The 26,671-nt window shown below is 44.8% G+C and overlaps 1 protein-coding gene across 1 annotated transcript in view; it reads right to left on the bottom strand.

Annotated features, from left to right (window-relative positions):
* The window catches only part of GRB7 (growth factor receptor bound protein 7), a 245,445-nt gene extending 219,008 nt beyond the window's left edge, over positions 1 to 26,437 (bottom strand). Inside the window, exon 1 of the mRNA XM_077459813.1 lies at positions 25,845 to 26,437. Within this exon, the coding sequence (XP_077315939.1) occupies positions 25,845 to 26,015 (171 nt within the window). The 5' untranslated portion in view covers positions 26,016 to 26,437. The remainder of the gene's footprint in view (positions 1 to 25,844) is intronic.
* Positions 26,438 to 26,671: the final 234 nt, after the last annotated feature.

Here is a 26,671-nt window from a genome sequence, read left to right as displayed (position 1 = left end):
ACCCACTCACAGTAGGGTGCCAGCCAGCCACCCACAGCAGGGTGCCAGCCAGCCACCCACTGCAGGGTGCAAGACAGCCAGCCAGCCACCCACTGCAGGGTGCCAGCCACTCACAGCAGGGTGCCAGCCAGCCACCCACCCACAGCAGGGTGCCTGCCAGCCACCCACAGCAGGGTGCAAGCTAGCTATTCACCCACCCACAGCAGGGTGCCAGCCAGCCAGTCACCCACCCACAGCAGGGTGTCAGCCAGCCAGCCACCCACAGCAGTTTTGAAAACTGTAAATGTACAGAATATCGCCTGTTGGCCTGAAAGGCAGCCAAAAAATCAGTATTGGTTGACCCCCTAGTTCACACTGCTGACCTTCACTGAAAAAAAGTTCAACATGCCCTACATTTCTCAGCATTTTCTCTTGTCACGTGACACAACGTCTGTAAACGTATGTTAGTGCCCTTCAACAAGTATAATCACAAAGCAGCTAAGGTTTCCATTACAAATAAAGCTTAGTGAAGTAAAAATAAATAAAAAATGATTGCTGGACATTTTAAAACGCAATGTTGCATGCAAATGCATGTCAGCGAACATGCGTTTACACACACTCAATTTTCACATTTTGGTAAGAATGGACCCTTAAAGGGATTCTGTCATGAGAAAAAAAAGCAAAGGCCCTCTTTGCTGATCTCTGAGAATGCTAGTTCCCTGGCTGCCATGCTGATGCTTTCATTTCAGTGCTTTCTGAGTCCATGAACTGGAACAAATGTAGAGATAAGGAACTTTGGCGCCTGTCTGACACCGATTTGCAGCACGTTCCTTCCAGGTCTATAGACATCAGACACAGCCAGGTAACTAGTATTTTCTGAAGGCAGAAAGCTATGGCAGTGCCTGTACTGCTCTGATAACAGAAAAAATGTTGCTTGTGCCACCCTACTTTACAACCATCGGGGGGCAGTAGGAGCCATGGCGTCTTTATCAAAGGTAATGCCATTTTGTTTAAAGGCATAAAGGAATTCCATTACTCTTATGAGTTGAGCTTGTACAGCGGTAAATGTGAGCACATAACTGGTAAATACAGAGGAGAAAGACACGTTTGGGCCCTTAACCTCTTGGGTCTTGTCCTCTTTCCACTTCTGGCAGTTTTGTCTAAGAGATCTAATCATGACTACCCTGCAGGAAGATAAAATTGCTCAATAGTCACAGTTATCATATTCTGCTTTCCCGACAGAACTTTATTATGCAACTATCATAGGTGTATCAAAGGTCACACAACTTTTATTATCCCCAGTGCTGGAAGCAGCCTGCCCTACACTGGTGCCAATAAGTAAATGGATGTATTTATAGAAAATTTAACACATGTTCTTCCATTCAAACTCCATGTAAATGTGTTAATGTGGGAAATGGGCAAAATCAAATATTCTCTGCAGATTGATCTTTATTATTGAAAGTTAAAGCAGTGTGAATGGGAAAAATACCACATTTTGGCCACTAGATGGTGTTCAGTATCAAAGAAAATATGTATTTTCCTTAGCTCCATCTGGTGGCCATAATGCAGTATTTTCACCATTTTTGTCAATAAATAACATTCAGCCTACAGAGAATATAGCCTCTATGTCTGGTTTTGATGAGTGAAGTCTACACAGGTGAGCCAGCGTCATCTGCCAGGAAGACCTGCTTGCTTACTAATTCCATACATGGTTCGAATCTCAAAAGAATTTTCTTTCAAAAATCATATCTAAGAAATTTCGGACGAATTTCGCATCATTAGTGGGCTGCAGCAATTTTCATGTGGAAATCAAATTTGAGGAATCGAACATGTTGGAAATTTATTGAAAAATTAACGATTTTCTAATCAATGATGGGAGAATCGTACGAGAAATGCAATAAGAAAAGAAAATTTACGGAGCAAAAAGATTCCCGGCCACGATAATTCTTTTCTTAGCGACATGAGGTGAAATTGAAGGCTTGGTCGGCCGAATTTTGAAAATCAATGGTGGCATCATCGGATCACAAAAAACCGAACTTTATGATTTTGAAAAGAAAATTTGTTCGAAATTCGACCATGTATGGCCTGCATTACCCTGATGGTCGATAGGAGCCTCTCTACTGCTGTAGCTACTGGTCTCCAAAGTTTACACCTGACCGTGACAGCGCCCTTGCATTGGTGGTCAATAGGAAGAGTGCGTCCTTACATGGGTGGTCAATTGGAAGAATGCCCCCTTACCTTGGTTGTCAAAAGGAAGAGTGCACCCTTATATTGGTAGCCAAAAGGGAGAATTTACCCTTATATTGGTGGTTAATGGGAAGAATGCCCCATTAACCAGCAATGCAAGAGGACATTCTTCCCATTAACCACCAATGTAAGAGGGCATTCTTTCTATTGACCACCAAAGTAAGGGGGCATTCTTCCCATTAAGTACCAATGTAAGGGTGCATTCTTCCCATTGACCACCAGTGTAAAGGGGAATTCTTCCCATTGGCTACCTATGTACCACCTCTTCCTATTGACCAATGTTAAAGGGGCACTCTTCCCATTGACCATCAATGTAAGGGGGCATTCTTCCCATTGGCTACCAATCTAAGGGTTAACTCTTCCTATTGACAACCAGCGTAAGGGCGCATTCTTTCAAATGACCACCAATGCAAGGGGGCTGTCACGGTCAGGGGTCAAGCTCGGAGACCAGTAGCTCCCTGGCGGATGCCACTGACTTACCCAAAGTGCGGGGTCTAAGCCTGAACCTTTATTTACCAAAAGTCCTGATGGTGGAGATGGGTTTTGCTGCATGTTAGTAGCAGGTCACGGTCCTCAGGATCATCCCACCAGAAGGTAAGCAAGCTGGGATCCAGTAGAAGATATCGCAGGTAAGGATCAAGCAGAAGCGTAGTCAGTAGCCATTCCAAAGGTCAGTAATAGGCGGTTGCAGGTTGGGATTAAGCGGAAGCGTAGTCAAAAAACAAGCCAAAGTTTGGTAATGAGTAGTAGTGAAGATAGGGACAGCTGCAGTTATGCAAGGAGCAAGACATTGAGAGCACAATAATCTGGCAAACAGGAAGTGCAGAGACATGGCTTAAATCAGGAAGTTAATGGGAGGAGCAAAAGGGACACTTTACCACTGAACTCCAATATAAGGAGCATTTTTACATTTAATGCCAGTACAACTGAGCACCTCTCCGCTGGCCACCAATCTAAAGCGGTAATTATGGGGATTTGTATGTTCTATATTTTGCATTACATTGCATACAGTAGTCATTACCATTCTGTTCCGTTTGCTTTACACACCATAGGCCACTGCAATATGTATGCCGTGCAATACACTAAGTACCCCTAATTGGTGCACCTTGTATGCAATGCTATATGTTACGTTTCCCATATCCTTGAACTCTATGACATGCTGTACATTCATATTAATAAGAATTGTTTGTGCAATTTGAACATTCATCCTTTTCAATACACGGTTGTTAGTATATATCACATTGCATTGTTTGTGATGTCCTTGGACATAAAAATGGGGTATTTATATTATACCTGCATTGTCCCTCTTTAGCCATTTGGAATGTTCAAGGAATTATGTGTCTTGATTGACTGACTCAATGATTAAGCTGTGCATGAGTTTACTGTACACAGCAGGTACAGTAAACATGCCAACTGCTAATTAAGCCATCTGACTGCTAGCTGCATATATGCCTTGTTTTTCCTTGGAGGTCATACTTTTATTAATATTATTAATGATTTATTAAAAAATGTTTGTAAAATCGTACGAAACCAACTCATAGATATATATATCTATATCTATATTTACCAGCTGCAGACATATAGGTGCACATAAAGTGTTACTAAACTCACATCAGTAAAATCAGTCTGTATATGCAGTAAAGCATGCTTGTTATACTCACTGTGGAACCTAAGGGGCCAATCCTCTGCATTGTGTAAAAAGGCTGTTTGAACTTGTCTTCTCTGATCCTCCCCTTCTTCCACAGTCCCCAATACATCTCCTGATAGAATAAAGCCTTGGTGGTACTCCGCACATACTCAGTTTGGTGTATAATGCTAAAGACTTTTTTTTTTTCTTGGGAGAGTGCATGTGATCAGCACTGTCCAGACAGAGGGTCAGGGGTCCTGCAGACTCATAGGACGATCAGGGGAAAATGAAAACTCCTCCTACAAGCTTTAACCAGACACTGATAGAAGTCACAAGACTGCTATATAATGCTGATGAGAAAAGGTATTTAGCAGTTTATATTTACTAGAACTGTTGCATTTCCATGTTCTGTGTACCAATGAATGCAGGGTCCTGGGTTTAGTTATCTTTAGTCACTTCCCACCCGACCACTGCATATGCATGGCCGGGTAGGTGCTCTCTCCTCAGTTCAGTAACGTCCCTCAGAAGGAGCGGGATTGCGCGCATTCCCATGCAGTGGCGTGATCCCAATGCGCTCGTGTCACCCGGACACGGCGCATCTTAGATCGGCAGGAGTGCTCTGTGATTGGCCCTCCTGATTACATGATGGCCGTGTCTAATCACGGCCGTCATGTGATGTAAACAGCCAGTTGCTAGGCGATCGGCTCTGCCCTCCTCACACGGAAGTTGTCGCTGAGGAGAGGAGAGCCAGCTGGTGATCAGTATGAGCCGTTTCTTACAGCTTTTACTCACTGATCACCAGTCTAGTGTAAACACACATGTAAAACACACAAAGTAAACACACATGTCCCCACATAGTAATGATCCCCAAAACACGTCCCCCACATATATAACAGTAAAATTACATGTCCCAATGATCATTTGCACACATATGTCCGTGATCACCTGCGCACATCTGTACATGATCACGCAAACCAATTATTATACACGTAACGGGATTTTTTTTTACCAAAAACATGTAGCAGAATACATTTTAGCTTAAATTTAAATAATAAAGAAATTTTTTTTTTTTCCAAATTTCCGCTCTTTTTCCGCTTATATCGCAAAAAATAAAAAACGCGGTGAATACCACCAAAAGAAAGCTCTATTTGTGTGAACAAAATGATAAAAATTTCATTTGGGTACAGCATTGCATGATTGCGCAATTCTTATTGAAAGTGCAAAACCCCTGAAAGCTGAAAATTGGTCTGGGAAGGAAGGGGGTGAAAGTGCTCAGTACCGAAGGGGTTAAAGCAGAGCTTCACCCTAAAGGGGAAAGCTCTGCTTTATGTTGTTCTCCCCCTCCTCGACCACATTTGGCACAATAAAATTATTTTTGAGCAGGTACCTTGTTTTGACAAGTGCCTGCTCTCACTGCCGCTTGGATCACTTACAGTATAATATATATATATATATATATACACACATACATACATACATACGTGTGTGTGTGTGTGTGTGTGTGTGTGTGTGTGTGTGTGTGTGTCACCTTCTACCAGAAGGTAGGTGCTAGTAAGGGTTATTTTACTAGGTTGTTCAGCACAGGCAAATTTAGGCAGGCCTATGTTGCAAGCTAGGCCTGTCTGTTTTGCTCTGGGGGCTGGGATTGGTTAGAGTAGCAGTGGGTGTGACCACCTGTGCTCCAGTTCTGGGGCGCCTCCCCTGATTCCAGGGAGAATGTTCTGGAAGAGGAGGCTGGGCCTAGAGCTGGGGTAGCAGGCAGAACATGTGGGAGCCCTGACTAATCCCTAACTGGTGTTGGCACGGGGTGGGCCTCCTATATATGCTGAGGTAACATGCTGCCGGGGGGGGGGGGGTTGTCGGCAGGGTGATGCGAGGAATGGAGTAATAGACAGCCGCAGGAGCACACCCCCATCTGGTGGGGGTGTGGGATTGCAGGAGGAGGCCCAGGGAGAACTGTAAGGGAACATTGCCTCTACACAGTCATTGGCAATGTCTCTGTCACCACACGGTTGGTGGTAGGGAACTCCTGGAGCAGAGGGGCAGGAGAAGCTGTCAGAACACATAGTCCGCACAAGTTCCTCATCAAGGACTCAGGGCTGGAAGATCGGTGAGTGTTACCACAGAGGATGGCTGGAGGTGCCAGGGAGTCTGGAAGGGAACTCTGCTTCTACATGGTCACTAGCAGAGTCTTCATCATACACACGGTGGATGGTGACGAGTCCTGGATCAGAGGAGAGACTGTGGGGAGTTGTATCAAATCAGTGTGGCCGGCTGGCACATGGTTTGCAAGTTGGACTGGCTGGGAGCAGTAGTCCATCTCCTAGAAAATAGACTTTAACCTCCAGGGAGAGGTTCTGCAAACCCCAGGCGTAGTAGCAGCGAGTCACCAGAGCCAGTAGAGGGGCTTATTCAGAGTGAGTTCTTCATACCCATTAGAAGAGGATGTGCTATATATCTAAAATGTAATAAGTTGTGCAGGAGGAAACCAGTTGTGGAAGAGAAAGCACGTTTTAGGCAGTAGGTGAAGAGATCTAAGACCATTACATTTACACGGTCAAAAGTGATGTTTCCATACCTCACACAGTGACGGATGGAGAACTCTTAGGAACAGTAGTTTGCATGGAGATGCAGAGGGAGTAACAGAGCTGCAGAAGATTTCTACTTAGTCAAGTATGCACATTCAATCTTCAGGCTCTAACTTTGATCAAAGTATACTGAAATCTGTAAATATGATGGCAATGATTAATTCTATGGGCACCCACCCCTATCCAAGTTGTACCCCCCAATAAAACAGCTTGCAAATGACTGTTCTTTGTCTCTGGAAAGGATGCATGAAGTCTGGCAGTGGGGTGATTTGGCGGATTGTTTGTCAGTAGTGCTAACACCATGGCTATATATATATATATATATATATATATATATATATATGAAAAGGCATTTAGCATATAAACAAATACAAGTAAATAGTAGCACTGGTAACTAAAATATAAATATAACCATAATCCGTGACTAAATAGTCCATATGCAAGACATGATGTCTCAAGCAAAATTGTAATCTTGAATTCTTCCACCAAACCACGTGCACTTGTTGATTCCACTGCCCTCTGGATCTGCACTCACCAGATGAAGATGCCATGCACTCTTATGCTCGGCAAATCAACATCAAACCTCATAGGGTTAAACATCCATTGATATCCAATCGTGAATCCAATGTCATAAACTCTCCACATATAATAAAACAAAGTGCTCCAATAGTGCAGTATAGTGCATTAACATTGTGGTAGATTTATTAAATTAAAAAAAAACTTCAAAGATTGCACTCACATGAAAATAGGTAAGTAAAAGCATGTATTTATCCCCTTGCAGCAGCAAGTACTGGCATGATATGGTCACAGCGGACCCAGCGTGTGTGATCTGTATCTCACCCACACGAGATCGTGAACCTCGGAACGTCACTTCCGGTATTGCGTCAAATGTCACAACTGGTTGCCGTATAGCCATGCCCCAGGACTGGAAGTGACTGGAAGGCCTGGTGTGCAGGCTAAAACATGTTCCCTTTCGTGCTTGCAAGAATTGGGCACTGGCTAATGTATATGCACATTCTTGTGCGCAACGGCACACGCATGCCCCTGTGACAGATGTTGGCGCCAGGCAGGCTTTAAACTCAGCCAGTGCTCAGGATCAGTGTTGCTTTGTCTTTCAGCCCCGCATCCTCTGTTCCCGTTATCCTGTATCCTGATTCCAGTTACTGACCTGATTTGTCTGACCACTCTCTGACCTCCATCTGCACTGACCCCAACTTGTCTTTGACCTCTGCTGCTGCCTGCTCCATTTGCTTCTGTTGCACCGATTGGCTCCTGACCCGGCGTGTACCCAGACCGCGCTATTGCCTGCTTCTCTGTACCTGATCTGTCCTGCCAATATATGACTCGACTTGCCTGTCTCTGCTTCCTGACACATCCTGCTGTTCTACAGTCCGATCCTTCAGTCACTCATAGCACTCTGCACTTCTGCACCTTCTGTTTACAGTACCAGGGGCCCCGACTCAGAGGCCTTCCACATCATTTCCAGCTCTGCTACCAGGTACATGATAAACAGTCAGGGAAGATGAGTAGGAAAAAAAAAAATCTGTGGCCTCCACCTGTAAAAACCATTCCTGTTTTGGAAGTCGCCTCATTGTTGCCCATTTAGGGCCGGTTCACACAGCGAGGCGATGCGAGGCGACACGGCTCGCCTCGCCTCGCTCCCGCAAGTCGCCCCCGTTCTGTACAATGGAACCGTTCTGAGAGGAGCGACTCGAGTCGCTCCGACTCAGAAAAAAGGTTCCTGTACTACTTCTGGGCGACTTCGGGGGCGACTTGCATTGACTTCTATACAGAAGTCCTCTGCAAGTCGCCGCTGAGGTCCCCGCAGGTCGCGGCGAGGCAAGTCGGAGACGCCTCGCCGCGCCTCGCTGTGTGAACCGGCCCTTAGTGCACGTGTTGTTAATTTAATTAACACCAAAACACCTAAAACTGATAAACAACCCCCTCTGCTACTTAACTGACCAGATCAATATCCCAGGGTTTTAATTGACTTGATGCTATACTAAAGTGTTCCTTTAATTTTTCTGAGCAGTGTGTGTGTATATATATATATATATATATATATATATATATATATATATAATAGATCCCCGAAGGAGCAGCTGATTTGCTGGGCTTACTGTTACCTTCTTGACCTTGTGTGCGTCTAGGGGTTTCCCGAGGTAGATGGCCCAAAGAATTGCAGGAACTGACACTGGATCCACTTTTGGGATATTTATTTGCAAACAAGAGTAGACAAAACACAGTCTCTCAATGAGGGTTTAGGCTCGGTTCACACAGGGGGCGATGCGAGGCGACACGACTTGCCTCGCCGCGACCTGCCGCGACCTCAGCGGTGACTTGCAAATGACTTCTGTATAGAAGTCAATGCAAGTCGCCCCGAGGTCGCCCAAAAGTAGTACAGGAACCTTTTTTCTGAGTCGGAGCGACTCGAGTCGCTCCTCTTAGAACGGTCCATTGTACAGAACGGGGGCGACTTGTCAGGTCGCGGCACGGCAAGTCGTGTCGCCTCGTGTCGCCCCCTGTGTGAACCGGCCCTTAGGTAGCAAGTTCAGGTGCTCTTGGAACTACTCAAAAATAGGAAGTCTCTCACTATAGAAATCCAGAGAATTGCCATTCACAACTGGATTCTCACAGCTACCGGATAAACCTCCTCTCTCTAGGCCTAGCAGCCGATAGAGTGTTTAGATTAAGGCGAAGCCTCTGCCACAGACTTGCATATGGAACATTTGAATAAAGTCTCTGCCACAGACTTGTTGTAGAACACTTGTAGTAAACTGAAGGATGTAGACAAGTTTAGAGAGCCCTCATATGGTACCAGTATCTTGCAGCCGGTCCGGCGATACCGTACGAGTGTAGATTCACTTGGGGTCTTTCAACTAAGCTTCCAGGCTCTTTCTGAGAAGCCAGCCTTACGCGTGGCCTTCTCCCGAAGAGTCCCCCCCCGGTTGCTTCCTCAGTTGCTGGGCCTCTCCACAGATGAGACAGCACCGGACCACCTTCAAATCCTCCTTCCAGTTACTTTGCCTCGGGCTAGCCAGCCCCGAGACTCGGAATTGGATGGATCTGCACCCCAGGCCATGAGGGCCATGGGGGCTGGTCAGGAGGACCAGGACCAAGCAAACAGAAAGATCTTCTTAATCGGAACCCCGAAGCATGTGATGTCATCACCTTAAGTACCCTCTCCCAGAATGCGCAGCAGGACACTCCCACTGGGCTACTTCAGAGAAAAGTGGCACTCAATGCGCTGAGCTGAACTGCGTTCTCACACTTGCCAGTGATGACAGTGCCACCTGTGGCCAAGCAAAACACAGTGCAATCTAGCTGGACTGAATACTGAAACTATAATTTGGTATAATTAAACCCAAAAGCAAACTGCGGTTCTAGGAATTTTAAATAGAGAAAAAACACAGAGCGTGTGCTCTTTAGGAGCCAGCGCTATATATATATATATTTATTACACACACTCACTAGGGTGCCAACGTGTCCCGGATTGCCCGGGATTGTCCCTTAATTCTGATTTTTGTCCCATGGCACCTTCATTCCAGGACAATACAGTGTCCCAGAAAAAAAAAAACACACCGCCAGTCCACCACCCTAAAAACCATTTGCCAAACTGGTTGCTAAGCTAGGGCCTCCCCGCGTCTAGCAACCAGTGACATTGGCTGGCACGTGGGCACCCTACGGCTGAGCAGCGCACCTCTGAGTCCACCTGACGAAAGAAGCAAATGCCGCAACCTTGTAAGCTCTCGGGCTTCTTTCCACCCGTCTCCTGAGAGCCTCGGCAAGATGGCATCAGTGTGTTACTCGGTCCATGGCCGGCCCTTTAGTGTATGCCTCTGCAGTTTCTCCCTCGGGCAGCCTGGCCATCGCTGGTGACACAAATGGCTCAGGTACATCCTACCTTCTCAAGCCCAGAAAAGTCTAAACCTATCAGGGATCCATCCCCCTCAGGCGAGGATGCCATGCAGGGTGAAGTAGGAGCACATTCTGCAGCATCCAGGCTTCTCTCAGACCCTATAGCTGCTTTTCCCATATCTGGCCAGCCAGTGTCAGATACAGTATTAAAAGATATGCTGCTCTCCCTTAGAGTGTCCCTGCAGGCTGATCTGATGAACTGTACAGGGCCGTCTTTAAGGCAGGGCAAAAGGGGCAGCTGCCCTGGGCCCTGTCATTGTTGTGGGGCCCAAAGCAGCTGCCTCATACTTGCCAACCATTCCAGTTTAAATTCCCTTGAAGTTTGTCCTGTGTTGTGTCCCAATATCTTAGTGGGAAATGCTGCTACTAATGCTGCCCAGCTCTGCCCTATTGCTGCGTACAGATGACTCACCTGCAGACCCTGTGTTTACATGTAAATAACCGTCATTCATATGTAAATAGCGGCAACATTCATATGTAAATAGCTGAGGCCGGCGGCATTGATATGTAAATAAAGGTGGCATTCATATATATCATGCCCCCCTACAGTGAGGAGAGGATATGCTGTAACCTTTAGCAACCAGTGAGCAGTATTACTGTACAGTAATCACTAGCAACCAATCAGCAAGCAGAAATCATGTGCTATAACCTCTAGCAACTAATCAGTGAGCCCAGTCAGTAAGCAGTAATGATATGCTGTAACCTCTGGCAACCAATCGCAATCGCTGCCTAATCTGATATAGTAAACTGATTTTAAGTCTAGCTGCTATTTATTGTATGTTTCAGAGAAGGTGGAGCGTGAAATTGCATGGGGGCCCCAAGAAAAATGTTGCCCCGGGTCCAATCAATATTAAAGATGGCCCTGGAACTGTTTAGCACAAAAAAAAGAAGATATCCTAAGTGAAAGTGTTAACCATGTAGAGAACACCACTGTCTCCTATAGTATGCCTGCAGTCTCTGACCATCTCCTATAGTATGCCTGCAGTCTCTGACCATCTCCTATAGTATGCCCGCAGTCTCTGACCATCTCCTATAGTATGCCCACAGTCTCTGACCATCTCCTATAGTATGCCCGCAGTCTCTGACCATCTCCTATAGTATGCCCGCAGTCTCTGACCATCTCCTATAGTATGTCTGCAGTCTCTGAACATCTCCTGTAGTATGCCTGCAGTCTCTGATCATCTCCTGTAGCATGCCCGCAGTCTCTGACCTTCTCATTAGTATGTCTGCAGTCTCTGACCTTCTCATTAGTATGTCTGCAGTCTCTGTCCTTCTCCTGTAGTATGTCTTCAGTCTATGACCTTCTCCTGTAGTATGTCTGCAGTCTCTGACCTTCTCATTAGTATGTCTGCAGTCTCTGACCTTCTCATTAGTATGTCTGCAGTCTCTGACCTTCTCATTAGTATGTCTGCAGTCTCTGACCTTCTCATTAGTATGTCTGCAGTCTCTGACCTTCTCCAGTAATATACTCACAGTCTCTGAACATCTCCTGTAGCATGTCTGCCATCTCTAACCTTCTCCTGTAGTATGTCTGCAGTCTCTGACCATCTCCTATAGTATGGCTGCAGTTTCTGACCATCTCCTATAGTATGCCTGCAGTCTCTGACCTTCTCCTATAGTATGCCCGCAGTCTCTGACCTTCTTCTGTGGCATGTTTGCAGTCCCGGACCATCTCCTGTAGTATTTCTGCAGTCTCTGACCATCTCTTGTAGTATGCCCGCAGTCTCTGATGTCTCCTGTAGCATGTCTGCAGTCTCTGACTGTCTCCTGTAGTATGCCCGCAGTCTCTGTCCATCTCCTGTAGTATGCCTGCAGTCTCTGACCGTCTCCTGTAGCATGTCTGCAGTCTCTGACCATCTCCTGGAGTATGCCCGCAGTCTCTGATCGTCTCACATAGTATGTCCGCATTCTCTGACCGACCCCAAACGAAAAAAAACCCCACTCCACTTTTGAGCAGCAGAGTGACATTTCAGCAGAGTGACATTTCTTAAATAGGTAAGGGGCAGGCATATTATATATATATATATATATATATATATATATATATATATATAAATAAATTAGCTGACCTATTGAATATAATGCATTTATGTACCAAAGAAAAAAGTGTCAAAGTAGCTCACGGAGCATAGTGACACATTCCAGTTTGCACGTTTTTTTTACTGCGCACTTTGCAGTATCTGTCATGAATTTTTCCATGAGCCAAAACATGCATTTGCTTCCCACGTTTGGAGGTCCATTAAAGTGGTTGAAAACCCTTACAAACCACTTTGGCCTACAGGTAAGCCTACATTAACCACTTCAGCCCCGGACCAATTAACAGCCTAAGGACCAGAGGTCTTTTTACAATTTCGCACTGCACTGCTTTAACTGGTAATTGCGCGGTCATGCAATGTTGTACCCAAACGAAATTTGCGTCCTTTTCTTCCCACAAATAGAGCTTTCTTTTGATGGTATTTGATTGCCTCTGCGATTTTTTTTTTTTGCGATATAAATGGAAAAAGACCGAAAAAATTTTGAGAAAAAATGATATTTTCTACTTTTTGTTATAAGAAAAATCGAATAAACTCAATTTTAGTCATACATTGAGGGCAAAATGTATTCAGCCACATGTCTTTAGTAAAAAAAATGTCAATAAGCGTATATTTATTGGTTTGCGCAAAAGTTATAGCGTCTACAAACTAGAGTACATTTTCTGGAATTTACACAGCTTTTAATTTACGACTGCCTATCTCATTTCTTGAGGTGCTAAAATGGCAGGGCAGTACAACCCCCCCCCCCCCCACCAAATGACCCCATTTTGGAAAGTAGACACCTCAAGGAAGTTGTAGAGAGGCATGTTGAGCCCATTGAATATTTTTTTTTTTTGTCCCAAGTGATTGAATAATGACACAAAAAAAAAAAAAAAAGTTTACAAAAAGTTGTCACTAAATGATATATTGCTCACACATGCCATAGTTATATGTGGAATTGCACCCCAAAATGTATTCTGCTGCTTCTCCTGAGTACGGAGATACCACATATGTGGGACTTTTTGGGAGTCTATCTGCGTACGGCACTCCGAAAACCAATCACTGCCTTCAGGGTTTCTAAGGGTGCACATTTTTAATTTCACTCCTCACTACCTATCACAGTTTCGAAGGCCATAAAATGCCAAAATAGCACAAACCCCCCCCCCCCCAAGTGACCCCATTTTGGAAAGTAGACACCCCAAGCTATTTACTGAGAGGCATGTTGAGTTCATGAAATATTTTATATTTTGCCACAAGTTGCAGGAATTTAAAAAAATTATTTTTTTGCACAAAGTTGTCACTAAATGATATATTGCTCACACATGCTATGGGCATAAGTCAAATTACACCCCAAAATAAATTCTGCTGCTTCTCCCGAGTATGGGGATACCACATGTGGGGGACTTTTTGGGAGCCTAGCCGCGTACGGGACCCCGAAAACCAAGCACCGCCTTCCGGATTTAAATATAAAATGCTACCAAAAAAACTGTTAGCGATTGCAGGGATCAGGCCTGACTCTGCGATCGCTGCAGTTATGTGTTTAGTGTTTTGTAAGTGACAGTGATCGATCGATACTGCACTTGGGTGGGCTGGGCAGAGGGGCAAAACGCAGGTGCCAGCAGGTATCTGGGCTGATCCCGCTAACAATGCGTTTTTTTGGAACCCTAAACTGCTGGGGATGCTAGTATAGATCAGATCAGATATTGATCTGTTCAGATTCTATACCACTACGGGAGGTGTATGCTTTGCGCGTGGGTGTTAGCGGTACTGGCACTAACCTAGCGCTGCCTGGGGCGACGCAGACCCTGACCCTAAAACCTAATTGATATCACCCGCCGGGTGATCAGGGGGTTAAACCTTTATTGGGTAATAAATGGTGGGTGCCCTGATGCTATAAAAAAGCAAACTAACCAGAGTCACCCGTAACACTTATACGGTGATCACTGGTGAAAGGGTTAACTAGGGGCAATCAGGGGGGTTCAAATTTTTATTAGGTAGTATATGGGGGGGGAACCTAAATAACTAACTGGCTAACCAGCGTCACCAGTGACACTTATACTGTGATCGCTGGTGAAAGGGTTAACTAGGGGCAATCAGGGGGTTAAAACCATTATTGGGTAGTATATGGGGGTACCTAGCGCTATAAAAACCTGGCGGTGAACCTAAAAAAATAACTAGCTACCTAGCGACACTAGTGACACTAATGCAGCGATCAGAAAAATGATCGCTTAGTGACACTGGCAAAAGGGGGTGAAAGGGTTAACTAGGGGCAATCAGGGGGTTAAAACCATTATTGGGTAGTATATCGGGGTACCTAGCGCTATAAAAACCTGGCGGTTAACCTAAAAAAAAAAACTAGCTACCTAGCGACACTAGCGACACTAATGCGGCGATCAGAAAAATGATCGCTTAGTGACACTGGCAAAAGGGGGTGAAAGGGTTAACTAGGGGCAATCAGGGGGTTAAAACCATTATTGGGTAGTATATCGGGGTACCTAGCGCTATAAAAACCTGGCGGTGAACCTAAAAAAATTACTAGCTACCTAGCGACACTAATGCAGCGATCAGAAAAATTATTGCTTAGTGACACTGGCAAAAGGGGGTGAAAGGGTTAACTCTAGGGGCAATCAGGGGGTTAAACCTTTATTGGGGGGTGGTAGGGGGCTACCCTGGACCTAACACTAACTGCCCTGGCAGTTTTCACTTTTACAACTGACACTGAATGCAGTGATCAGTAAATAAATGATCACTGCAATCAGTGACACTGTGACTGGGGGGGGTTTGTGTACCTATGTGTACCTATGTGTTAGTGTAGTGTTTGGTGCACTTACTTTTAGTCTTCTGCTCGTAGTCCGGTCTAAAAGACCGCCCCGAGGAGAATGACATCACTTCCTCCCTGCCTGTGTATACAATACACAGTGGGAGGAAGCTTCTCATTGGCCAGGAGCGATCGAGAGGGGGTGGCCAGAAACCAACGGCCATCCCCTCATCCCGGATCACTCCTGCAGCGAAACGGACCGCCGTATCCAGCAGGAGGGGGTCCGATCAGACCCCCCACCCGCTGGAAGGCAGGCACGTACATGTACGTGCTTGTGCCTGCCGGTGCCATTGTAATGACGTACATTGGCAATACGGCGGTCCTTAAGTGGTTAAGGCTTACCTGTAGGTCCAAGAAATATCTCCTAAACCTACACGGTTTAGGAGATATTTGCCAAAACACAGGCACCGCTGTCTATGGCGCACGTGCTGTAGACAGCGGCGCACAGGCGCACTGAGTGCGCCACTGTCAACGGCGATATGCCGCGAGTGGCGGCTCCTAAGCGCATGCGCGGGAGTGACGTAATCGCGGCTTCGTCGAATGACAGTGGCAGAGCAGCGAGACCCACCGAGAAGATGGATGCTCCAGACTACAGGGGACAGCGGTGACTTCGCTGGCTCCTGTGTCAAGTAAGTGACACATAATGGCCTACTATGCGATGCATAGTAGTCCATTATGGTTTACCTTTGCAGGGAATCAAAGAGCAAGTAAACCCACCAGGGTTTACTTCCTCTTTAACAGTTAAGGTGTAATGCACATTTCTGTGCACATTCCTGGAACATGCAAATGTGAATAGAGCCTTAGGGCCTCTAAGGGAACAAATGCTCCATTTTAATGGGCAGGCAATGTGAATGGACCCTCAAACAGAGGGATTCAAACAAGCTTGGGGCAAACAGTTCACATCAGGCCCTGATGTTGGATGAGAAGGCCTGGCTCGCAGTCTCCGATCTAATTTATCCCAAAGGTGTTCTATTGGGTTGAGGTCAGGATTCTGTGCAGGCCAGTCAAGTTCCTCCACTCCAAACATGCTCATCCATGTCTTTATGGACCTTGCTTTGTGCACTGGTACGCAGTCATGTTGGAACAGGAAGGGTCCATCCCCAAACTGTTCCCACAAAGTTGGGAGCATGAAATTGTCCAAAATGTCTTGGTATGCTGACGTCTTAAGAGTTCCCTTCACTGGAACTAAGGGGCCAAGCCCAACCCGTAAAAAACAACCCTACACCATGATCCCCCTCCACCAAATGATTTGGACCAGTGCACAAAGCAAGATCCATAAAGACATGGATTAGTGAGTTTGGGGTGGAGGAACTTGACTGGCCTGCACAGAATCCTTACCTCAACCCAACAGAACACTTTTGGGATGAATTAGAGTGAAGATTGCAAGCCAGGCCTTTTCGCCCAACATCACTGCCTGACCTCACAAATGCACTTCTGGAAGAATGGTCAAACATTCCCATAGAAACTCTTAGCCCTTGTACACACGGTCGGAGATTCTGACGGAATGTGTCCTATCGGACCGTTTTGTCGGATATTCTGACGGACCAACTTTTCCAACTTGCCGGTAAAATTTTCCAAAAAATGCTCCAATCGGACATACTCCGATCATGTGTAGCCTACTCCGACGGACAAAGTGCCATGCATGCTCAGATCAAATTCCTAGACCAAAGCTATTGGCTACTAGCCTAAACGTAGTCCCGCCCTAACGAAATAACGTCATCACGTTATGTACAATCGGATTTCCGACAACTTTGTCCGACCGTGTGTATGCAACAGTTTCGGACAAAATCCGTTGGATTTGGTTGCCGGAATGTCCGTGTGTACAAGGGCTTAAACCTTGTGGACAGCCTTCCCAGAAGAGTTGAAACTGTTATAGCTGCAAAGGATGGGCCAACTCAATATTGAACAGTACTTATGGGGTGACATTAAATTCATGCGTGTGTAAAGGCAAGTGTCCCAATACTTTTGGTAATATAGTTGTGCTCAAAAGTTTGCACACCCTTGGAGAATTAGTAATATACAGTATGTACTAGGGTTGCACCGATACCAGTATCAGTGCCGATACTTAGCATTTGCAGGGGTATCGGTACCCGTGCAAATGCTCCAATACCTGAAACCGATACTTTCAGGCTCAGTTCTTTTAGGTGCCAGCGGGATTCCCCCACTGACAGCTGAGATTAACAAAAAAAATCGGCACTTATTGGTTGTTAAGGAGTTAGGCCAATGTGTCCTTAACAACCGATGACTCATTCAGCTGTCAATGGGGTTCTCCTATTGACAGCAGAAGTGTAAACAAAGTCCAGGCAATTGGAGCTGTCAAAAAAAAAGCAGTCGGGCAGTGTTTAGCAACAACATTGCTCAGCCACTAAAACAGAAAGATAAAAAGAAGCATTGTTCCTTTTTGTATCTTTCTACTTATTCATCTACAGACCAAAAGGATAAACTTTGATCTGTAGATGAGTAATTGGCACTGGTGAGTACTACAAAAAAAAAAAATGGTATTGGTGCATCCCTAGTATGTACCATTTTTAAAGAAAACATGAGTGAGCTGGCAAAACACATTTCTTATATGTCTTATGGGATTCATATTCAGTAACGGTAGATGATAACAGAATGGCACAATCTTATAATAAAACATGGCAAAAAGCAAACAAATGAAATGATCCCTGTTCAAAAGTCTGCATACCCTTAGTCCTTAATACTGTGTATTGCCCCTTTAGCATCAATGTCATCCTGCAGTCTTTTGTAATAGTGGTCTATGAGGCCACACGTTCTTGCAGGTGGTATAGATGCCCATTCATCTTGGCAAAATGCCTCCAGGTCATGCAAAGTCTTGGGTCATCTTGCATGAACCGCACATTTGAGATCTCCCCAGAGTGGCTTGATGATAATGTCAGGAAAATGTGAGGGCCACTACAGAACCTTCACCTTTTTCTGCTGTAACCATTGGAGAGTCAACTTGGCCTTGTGCTTAGGGGCATTATCATGTTGGAAAGTCTAAGAGCGTCCCAGGCACACTTTTTGTGCAGAAGAACGCTAATTTTCTGCCAGTATTTTCTGATAACATTCTGTGAGCCACCACCATACTTCACAGTGGGGATGGTATTCTTGTCACTATAGGCCTTGTTGACCCCTCTCCAAATTTAGCACTTTTGGTTGTGACCATAAAGCTCTATTTTGGTCTTGTCACTCCAGATTAGTGTGTCAGAAGCTTTGAGGTGTGTCAAGGTGTTGTCGGGCAATTGTAACATTGGCGCAAGTAAAGGCTCCTTTCTGGCAACTCGACCATAAAGCTCAATTTTGTTCAAGTATCATCATATTGTGCTCTTTGAAACAACCACACCGTCTTTTTCCAGAGGAGCCTGTATTTCTCCTGAGGTTACCTCTGGGTTTTCCTTTGTATCCCTAACAATTATTTTGCCAGTGGTTTCTGCAATCTTTCTTGGTCTACCTGACCCTGGCTTGGTATGGAAAGATCCCGAGTTTTCCACTTCTTAAAAAGCGATTGAATAGTACTGACTGGCATATTGAAGGCTTTTGATATCTTTATATATCCTTTTCCATCTTTATAAAGGTCCATTACCTTGTTACATACCTGTAGGTCTTTTGACAGATATGTTCTGCTCCCCATGGCGCAGCGTCTAGTCTGCTTAGTGGCTCCATGTGAGAGATAACAAACTCATTGACTATTTATACGCTAATTGAAATTTTAAAAGCCACAGATGTGGGAAATATACAGTTAATTGTCATCTTAAAGCGGTTGTATAGTCTATTTTTTAAACTTGAACCTACAGGTAAACCTATAATAAGGCTTACCTGTAGGTAAAAAAAAAAAAATCCTAAACCTGTATGGTTTAGGAGATATTCCCCATGCAATGAGCTGCTGACTGCAGCGGCGCATGCATACAGGGGATTCTTGGCTGAAAGCCCGGCAGATGCCGGACCTTGCCGGAAAGAAGTCTCCCGCGCGCAGTGACAACATCCCGGCTCCAGCCACTCACATCGCTGGAGCCGCGATACCTGGAAGACACGCCGAGGCAACATGTCATCTCCCTTGGCGTGGACCAGGTGAGTTACCGACGCATCATTCTAAGGTGAGTATTTCAGAATGAGCTAGCATGCGATGCATACTAGCTCATTATGCCTTTTGCCTTACAGGGGTATTAAAAAAAAAAAAGTGTCAGTGGGTATACAACCTCTTTAACCTGTGCGTGTCACCTTGTGTGCCTGTACCAAGACCAAACATACCAGGGTATGGAAACTTTTGATCAGGGCTATTTGGGTGATTTCTGTTTTCATTATGATTTTGAAAAGGAGCCAAGCAATTATTTGATAATAAATAGCTTCATATGACCACTATCCTTAAATAAAAGACATGATGATTTTTGGTATGATCAGTCATATTTCCAATGCCACAATTTCACGATTTCCACCAGTCTATGCAAACTTTTGAACACAACTGTGTATATATACACATATACAGTATACACACGCACACATAATCACACACGCATACAAGCACTATATTACCAAAAGTATTGGGATGCCTGCCTTTACACGCACATACATTTTAATGGCAGTCTTAGTCCGTAGGGTTCAATATTGAGTTGGTCCACCCTTTGCAGCTATAACAGCTTCAACTCTTCTGGGAAGGCTGTCCACATGGTTTAGGAGTGTGTCTATGGGAATGTTTGACCATTTTTCCATGGATGAGAGGGTCTGGCTTGCAGTCTCTGCTCTAATTCATCCCAAAGGTGTTCTATACAGGGCCAGATTGGGGCCTGGTGCTGAGGATTTTGGTAGGGCCTTTTATAAACAATAAGTAAATAAAAATGCAAACATTTTTTTGTTATAACAAATTAAATTAAAGAGAGAGAGGGAGGATGAGAGAGAGAGAGAGAGAGAGAAAGGGGATGAAAGAGGTGTGAGGGGTAAGGAAGGGAGGATGAGAGAGAAATGGGGGGGTGGGAGAGAGAGGATGCACATGAGCATGTGTGGAAATGACATCAATGCAGCCTGGCCAAGGCAAGTGACCGAAGACACAGAACCCAGAAGGAAGTCCGGGTGAAGATGGAAGTGCCCTGGCCCCACCGGATTGATCACAGCACAGCACTGGAGGGCTCAGTCTGACAATTTAAGTGTACCCTAATGTGCTAATATGCTGGGCATACTTGTACATTATGGCATAACCTACCCCAGGGCCTCTAAAAAGTAGTAATGTTAGAAAAGTTTACTACTGCTTTAATGTCACGAGCCTCTCATGGGGCCCCTACTGACCCTGTGGCCCTTGGGCAGTGCCTAAGTGCATAGTTGTCAACATTTCAAAAATATTTTCAGGAACGCTTTTTTACAAGTGCTATATTTAGAGTAGCTGACATCCCCTATGTTCCTCTATACATCACAATAGTAATTACAAAATTAAATAAATACTAATAATGGGGCAGAACAAATATGAGGACTGTGAGATTTCCTTTAGTTGAACTGACAAAAGTGTGCCCATTCTAGAGCTGGTAACATTGAGGATATTCAGTATAATTTTAAAGAACAGTTTTTGTGGGTAAGAGGCATAGGGGAGGAGTATGGATGGTATAAAAGTGGGAAGTATGTGCAGGTGAGGGAGAGGAATGTGGAGGGTCTAACAGTGGGCACTATGTACATGAGGAGTGCAGAGGGTATGGCAGAAGGCACTATGTACAGGAGAGGAGTGTGAAGGGTATGACAGTGGGCAGTATGCACAGCAGAGGAGTGTAGAGGGTATGACATTGGGCACTATGTATAAGAGAACAGTGTGGAGGGTATAACAGTGAGCAATATGTACAGGAGTGTGGAGGGTATGATAGTGGGCACTATGTACAGGAGAGAAGTGTGGAGAGTAGGACAGTAAGCAGTAATTACAGGAGAGGGGTGTGGAGGGAGGGTATGACGCTGGGCACTATGTATAGGAGAGGAGTATGGATGGAATGACAGTGAGTAGTATGTACAGGAGAGGAGTGTGAAGGGTATGACAGTGGGCACTATGTACAGGAGAGAAGTGTGGAGAGTATGACAGTGGGCACTATGTATAGGAGAGGAGTATGGAGGGTATGACAGTGAGTAGTATGTACAGGAGAGGAGTGTGGAGGGTATGACAGTGGGCACTATGTATGGGAGAGGAAGATGAAGTAATCTGGGAAGGAAAAATGTAAAGGTTTGTGGAAGGATGTTTAGGGACTGCGTAGTGGTTAATCGGGCCAGACATGGATTGAAATTACACCAATTAAGCAGAGACCAGCCATAGTCGATCTATGTATGGGCTAGCTGGTTTTACACAAGTCAACCTATTAACCGACTTGAGTACAACCAGCCTGTCAGGTTTTCCCCAAAACAATCAGTGCTGCCAGCTATAGTTAGCTACACTAATCATTGTATTCACTGGCAGAAGACAATAACACTGCGGGAGTGATTGCCCCATTCACAGGTCAGCAGGTGAGAGGGTGTGTGGGGACAAGCTGGGGAGAGATACTAGTCAGTCCCTGGGTAGGCACTGGTTAGTATCAGAGCCAGATACACACAGGTTACATACGCCACGATCGTTAGAACGAGAGCAATAATTCTAGCACTAGACCTCCTCTGTAACTCTAAACATGTAACCTGTAAAAAAATTTAAAGCATCGCTTAGTACACAACAAAAAATCGTGGTAACTTTAGTGGGTTTTTTTAATGAATGAAACTGTTTCTTTCCAAAATAAAAGTTTGAAAAATTGCTGCGCAAATGTCATGTAACATAAAAAGTTGCAAAGACCACAATTTTATTCCATAGAGTGTCTGCTAAAACAATATATAATGCTTGAGGGTTCTGAGTAATTTTCTAGCATAAAAAAATGATGACTTTTACATGTAGGAGAGAAGTCTCAGAATGGGCCTGGGTGGCAAGGGGTTAATTATCATAAGTAATATACAAATAATTATTATAAGCACTGTGAGTTCATCCTCTCAGTCTGCTGCAGAGTGTTCCAGATTGTGTTTAAACTAGCCGCTCTGTATGTAGCTTCTGACAGGCTGTGCAAGCAGCCCTGTATCTCCGGAACCATAGATGATAGCAGCCCCATATTTTAACCAGTGCTGGAGTGGGTCTTTAGCTACCTACCCCCCAGATGTGGGGTCTCTGTGACTCCTAATCGCCGAGCTACAATCCTCAAAGTCAATCTTTTTTTTTTTTTTTTTTTTTTTTTTTGGGCAAATGGGCCTATCTTGAGAAAGGGGCCTGGAGCTGCAGCTCCAATAGCCCCTATGTTAATCCGGCCCTGGTTCTATAGGGTTGAGGTGCAGGCCAGTCAAATTCCTCCACCCCAAACTCACTCGTCTATGTCTTTATGGACCTTGTTTTTTGCACTGGGCTTGTTTTTCAGGGGTTGAGCTTAGCCCCTTAGTTCCAATGAAGGGAACTCTTAAGGTGTCAGCATACAAAGACATTTTGGACAATTTCATGCTCCTAACTTTGTGAGAACAGTTTAGAGATGGCCCCTTTCAGTTCCAACATGACTGCACACCAATGCACAAAAAAGGTCCAAAAAGACATTGATGAGCGAGTTTGGGGTGGAGAAACTTGATTGGCCTGCACAGAGTCTTGACATCAACCTGATAGAACACCTTTGGGATAAATTAGAGCAGAGACTGCGAGCCAGGCCTCCTCATCCAAGATCAGTGTCCAACCTCACAAATGCACTTTTGGAAGAATGGTCAAACATTCCCATAGACACACTCCTAAACCTTTTGGACAGCCTTCTCAGAAGAATTGAAGCCGTTATGGATGCAAAGGGTGGGCCAACTCAATATTGAACCCTATGGACTAAGACTGGAATGCCATATGTCCCAATAATTTTGGTAATATAGTGTGATATATGTGTGTGTGTGTGTGTGTGTGTGTGTGTGTGTGTGTGTGTGTGTGTGTGTGTGTGTGTGTGTGTGTGTGTGTGTGTGTGTGTGTGTGTGTGTGTAAAAGACTGAATGGACCACTTAATATTTTTTCTGCTGTCACAGTTCTATGTAACTATATTAATTTCCCATGATGCTCTGCAACCTGATGGAACAAAGATTTCAGCTGGCCTCTGGGCAGGACTTCAGCCTAATGCCAGTAACCCTCTGCTGTGCCACCTCCCATCATTTTGTCCTGAATATATTTTCAGTGGGCACAAATTTTAAGGCTGTTATTGCTGTCCCAAAGAGACTCTGTCACTTGACCATTCATTTCAACAAAATGAATGGTCAAGATTATATGTGGCTTTAACTTTTGTTTACCTGTAACAAATATACTTCCTTGTATAGACATCCCAAAGCCCTGAGACTGCTGCTGGGTGCCACCATCTTGGATATGAAGTCAGCATGCATTCTGCAATCTTTATAGCTGGTGATAGGGCCTCTTTAAAGTGTTTTTAAAGCCAAAACCTCAAAAGAGAAAAGACAGAAAGTGAGGGGGAATCCAATATTTTAGAGCTGTCACTAGAGCAAGAGGTGGGAGAAATGTTCTAACAAGAACACCTGTTACAGTGACACCTGTCCAAGATACCCCTCACTTTGGAGATATATCCCTGCATTTCCTGTTAGTGATAGGAAGTAAATGGAAACCTGACCCGTTGACCAAAATGTAAAAAAAAAAAAAAAAGTTTTGGGCTATTTAGATTTTCCTCTATACAGAAAGCTACATTTTAAAGATCTAGACCAGGGGTGTCAAACTCAATTTCGCAAGCCACAACAGCTTTATGGTTGTCCTCAAAGGGCTGGTTGTATCTGTAAGACTAGATGTCCCAACTCCCGAGCACCTCACCCCCTCCTTACATCAGATGTCAAGAGCCCCCCCCCACCATCAGAAGTCGAGTCCCCCACCCTCTCTTACATCACAGTGCACCCCCCTTATCTTGTGCTGCTGGCTAGAAGCTGGGATGCAGAAAGTACAGGGTCTGAAGATGGACCAGAGGAGGGCTGGAGTCAGCTGCCAGAGACTGCTGAATGCTGAGGCCAGGGGAAGTGGAGATGAGGGGGTGATGCGGCTGCACAGAAAGGTGCAGGATCTATAAGAGGAGTTCTGTCATCTTCTCTGCTGCCAACTGCTGAGACAAGGTGGGAGCAGAAATGAGGGGGTTGCCGCAGCTGCAGGAGATGTTCGAGGGCCACATTAAATGGCCTGAAGTGCCGGATTTGGCCCTGGGGCCTTATGTTTGGCATATGTGTTCTAGACATTCAGCATTCCGGCTAAGCTTTCAGGTGCGGGCATATCAAGAGCAACCTCACTGTAAAGGCAGACATGACCAGATGCAGCCATATTTTGACAAAATGGGCAATCTCATACACACTGTCATATGGCGATAAGTAACAGATAGCCATTTCTAAATTTGGAATTTGTTCAGATATCATTCAAATATATGTCCAAGGCCAACCAAGACATTCACCAGGCAGCACAGTGGTTTAGTGGTTGGCACTTCTACCTGGTGGAACTGGGGTCTCGAGTTTGAATCCTTGTTGGGACCACATCTGCACGGAGTTTGCATGTTCATCCTGTGCTTGCATGGGTTTCCTCAAAAACTCAAAAAATTTGCTGGTAAGTTAATTGGCTTCTATCTAAATTGGCCCTAATATGTGTATGAATGTGAGTTAGGAACTATAGATTGTAAGCACCTTGAGGGCAGGGACTGATGTGAATGAACAGATGTAACAGTAGAATTTTGTTAGGAAAATTCTTATTTTCGACTGCATTGATGAGAAAATTTTAAGGAACAGGATGGAATTATTTTTTTTTTGTCTTAGGCTGGCCATACATGGTCGAATTTAGAAAAATAATTTTCTTTTGAAAATCAGAAAATGTGTACGTTTTGTTAACCGATTTCGAAATTCGGCCAACCAAGCCTTCAAATTCACCTCATGGTGCTACAGAAAAGAATGGGAATCTTCTTTTCTTTCCGGGAATTTTCTTTTCTTGCACATGCGCATTTCTTTTTCGATTACATTTCTCGCACGATTCTCCCATCATTGATTAGAAAATCGTTTGTTTTTCAAAAAATTTCCAACATGTCTGATTTACTCAAATTTGATTGCCGAATGAAAGTTTCTGCAGCCCACTAATGGTGCGAAATACGAACAAAAATTCTTAGATAAGATTTTCTAAAGAAAATACTTTCGAAATTCGACCCACGTATGGCCTGCTTTATCTGAACAAATACATTTCTAATAATTCATATGGTTGTCAGTGCTATAAATACCAATAATAAATAATTTGGCACCTCCACAGAACATCTGGCTTATGCAGGTGACCATGAGAAAGCTGAATGATAACCATCTGCTGATTTATACGAGTCAGATAGATTCTTCAACACATATATGACAGTTAGGCAACTAGATCTTCAACACATATATGACAGTTAGGCAACTAGATCCAAAACGTTTTCATTTTTTTATTTCACCTCGTAATTGTTTAATCTATGAGACCCATGAAAACAACCGAACCTGTCGGATCAAAGGCCACATACGGGTTAAAGCAGCCCCACACAAAACTGCCTATTACCACATGGCCGTCTTATTTACACAGCGACAATATGGCAGCCGGGGACGCACACAGCCTCTCCGAAAAATCGTTCCCAGCAACCTATGGGTCCTGGCCGCCAATGCCTTTTCGCCCCGCTTACCTTATTCTCAATGAGCAGCTCGCAAACCCTCTTCTCGTTTTGGACTTTCTTTTTTCCATTTCTTCTCTGAAAACAACACAATAACTGCTCCAGGACATTCCTCCAACAAAACCTTCTGTTTCTTTGCCACCCAGCTGGGTGAGAAGCCCTCCTCTCCTCGCCCAAAATCATGGGGTACTCTGCACCACTCCACCACCACTCCACCAGCCAAGCAAATTAAAAAAAGATTAAGCTTCGGAATATTTGCTTTCCATGCCTTTGTCAACTCGTGACTACGGGAGGAATAAGTCGCTGTGTCATTAAGTCCTAGAGGTTCCAGACACTGTATCCAAGCATCAACCAGCTATAGAGGTCCCCCCCCACCCCCAGTTCCTGCAGCCGGCAATCTGACAGCGTCCTATCTCCCCCCCTTGTTCTGCCTGCTTACGGCTGGGACTTTGCAGTGACGACGAGTCTCAGTTGTTGACACAAATCACACACATAGTGATAGCAGACAGAGTCCAGGCAGTCCAAAATATTCTGCTCCCCACGTGGACACTCTGCCTGTCCTTAGCAATAGTTTGGCCCTTACGTCTGCTGCAGACATCAGCTTAGATTGTAAGCTCTTGCTAGCACCGGTTTCTCTCCCCCCCCCCCCTCCTTTCGATCCCTTTTAATTAACCCCTTCGCTGCTCGATCGCTTTGAACTCCCGTTAACTGTGAGCAGTACAAAATGCTGCGTAAGAACTAATCTTGCCAGCCCTTTAGACTATTATCTTCAGACTTTACAGATCTGGGTCTTATCTGGTGATTTTGTTAAAGCTTAGCTAGAGAACGAGCGGTTACGT

The sequence above is a fragment of the Lithobates pipiens genome, unplaced genomic scaffold, assembly GCF_037356315.1.
Source record: "Lithobates pipiens isolate NorthernLeopardFrog02 unplaced genomic scaffold, aLitPip1_a1.2 Scaffold_28, whole genome shotgun sequence".
NCBI classification, from domain to species: domain Eukaryota; kingdom Metazoa; phylum Chordata; class Amphibia; order Anura; family Ranidae; genus Lithobates; species Lithobates pipiens.
Note: the sequence above shows the minus strand (reverse complement) of the source record. Positions and strands in the feature narration are given on the sequence as shown.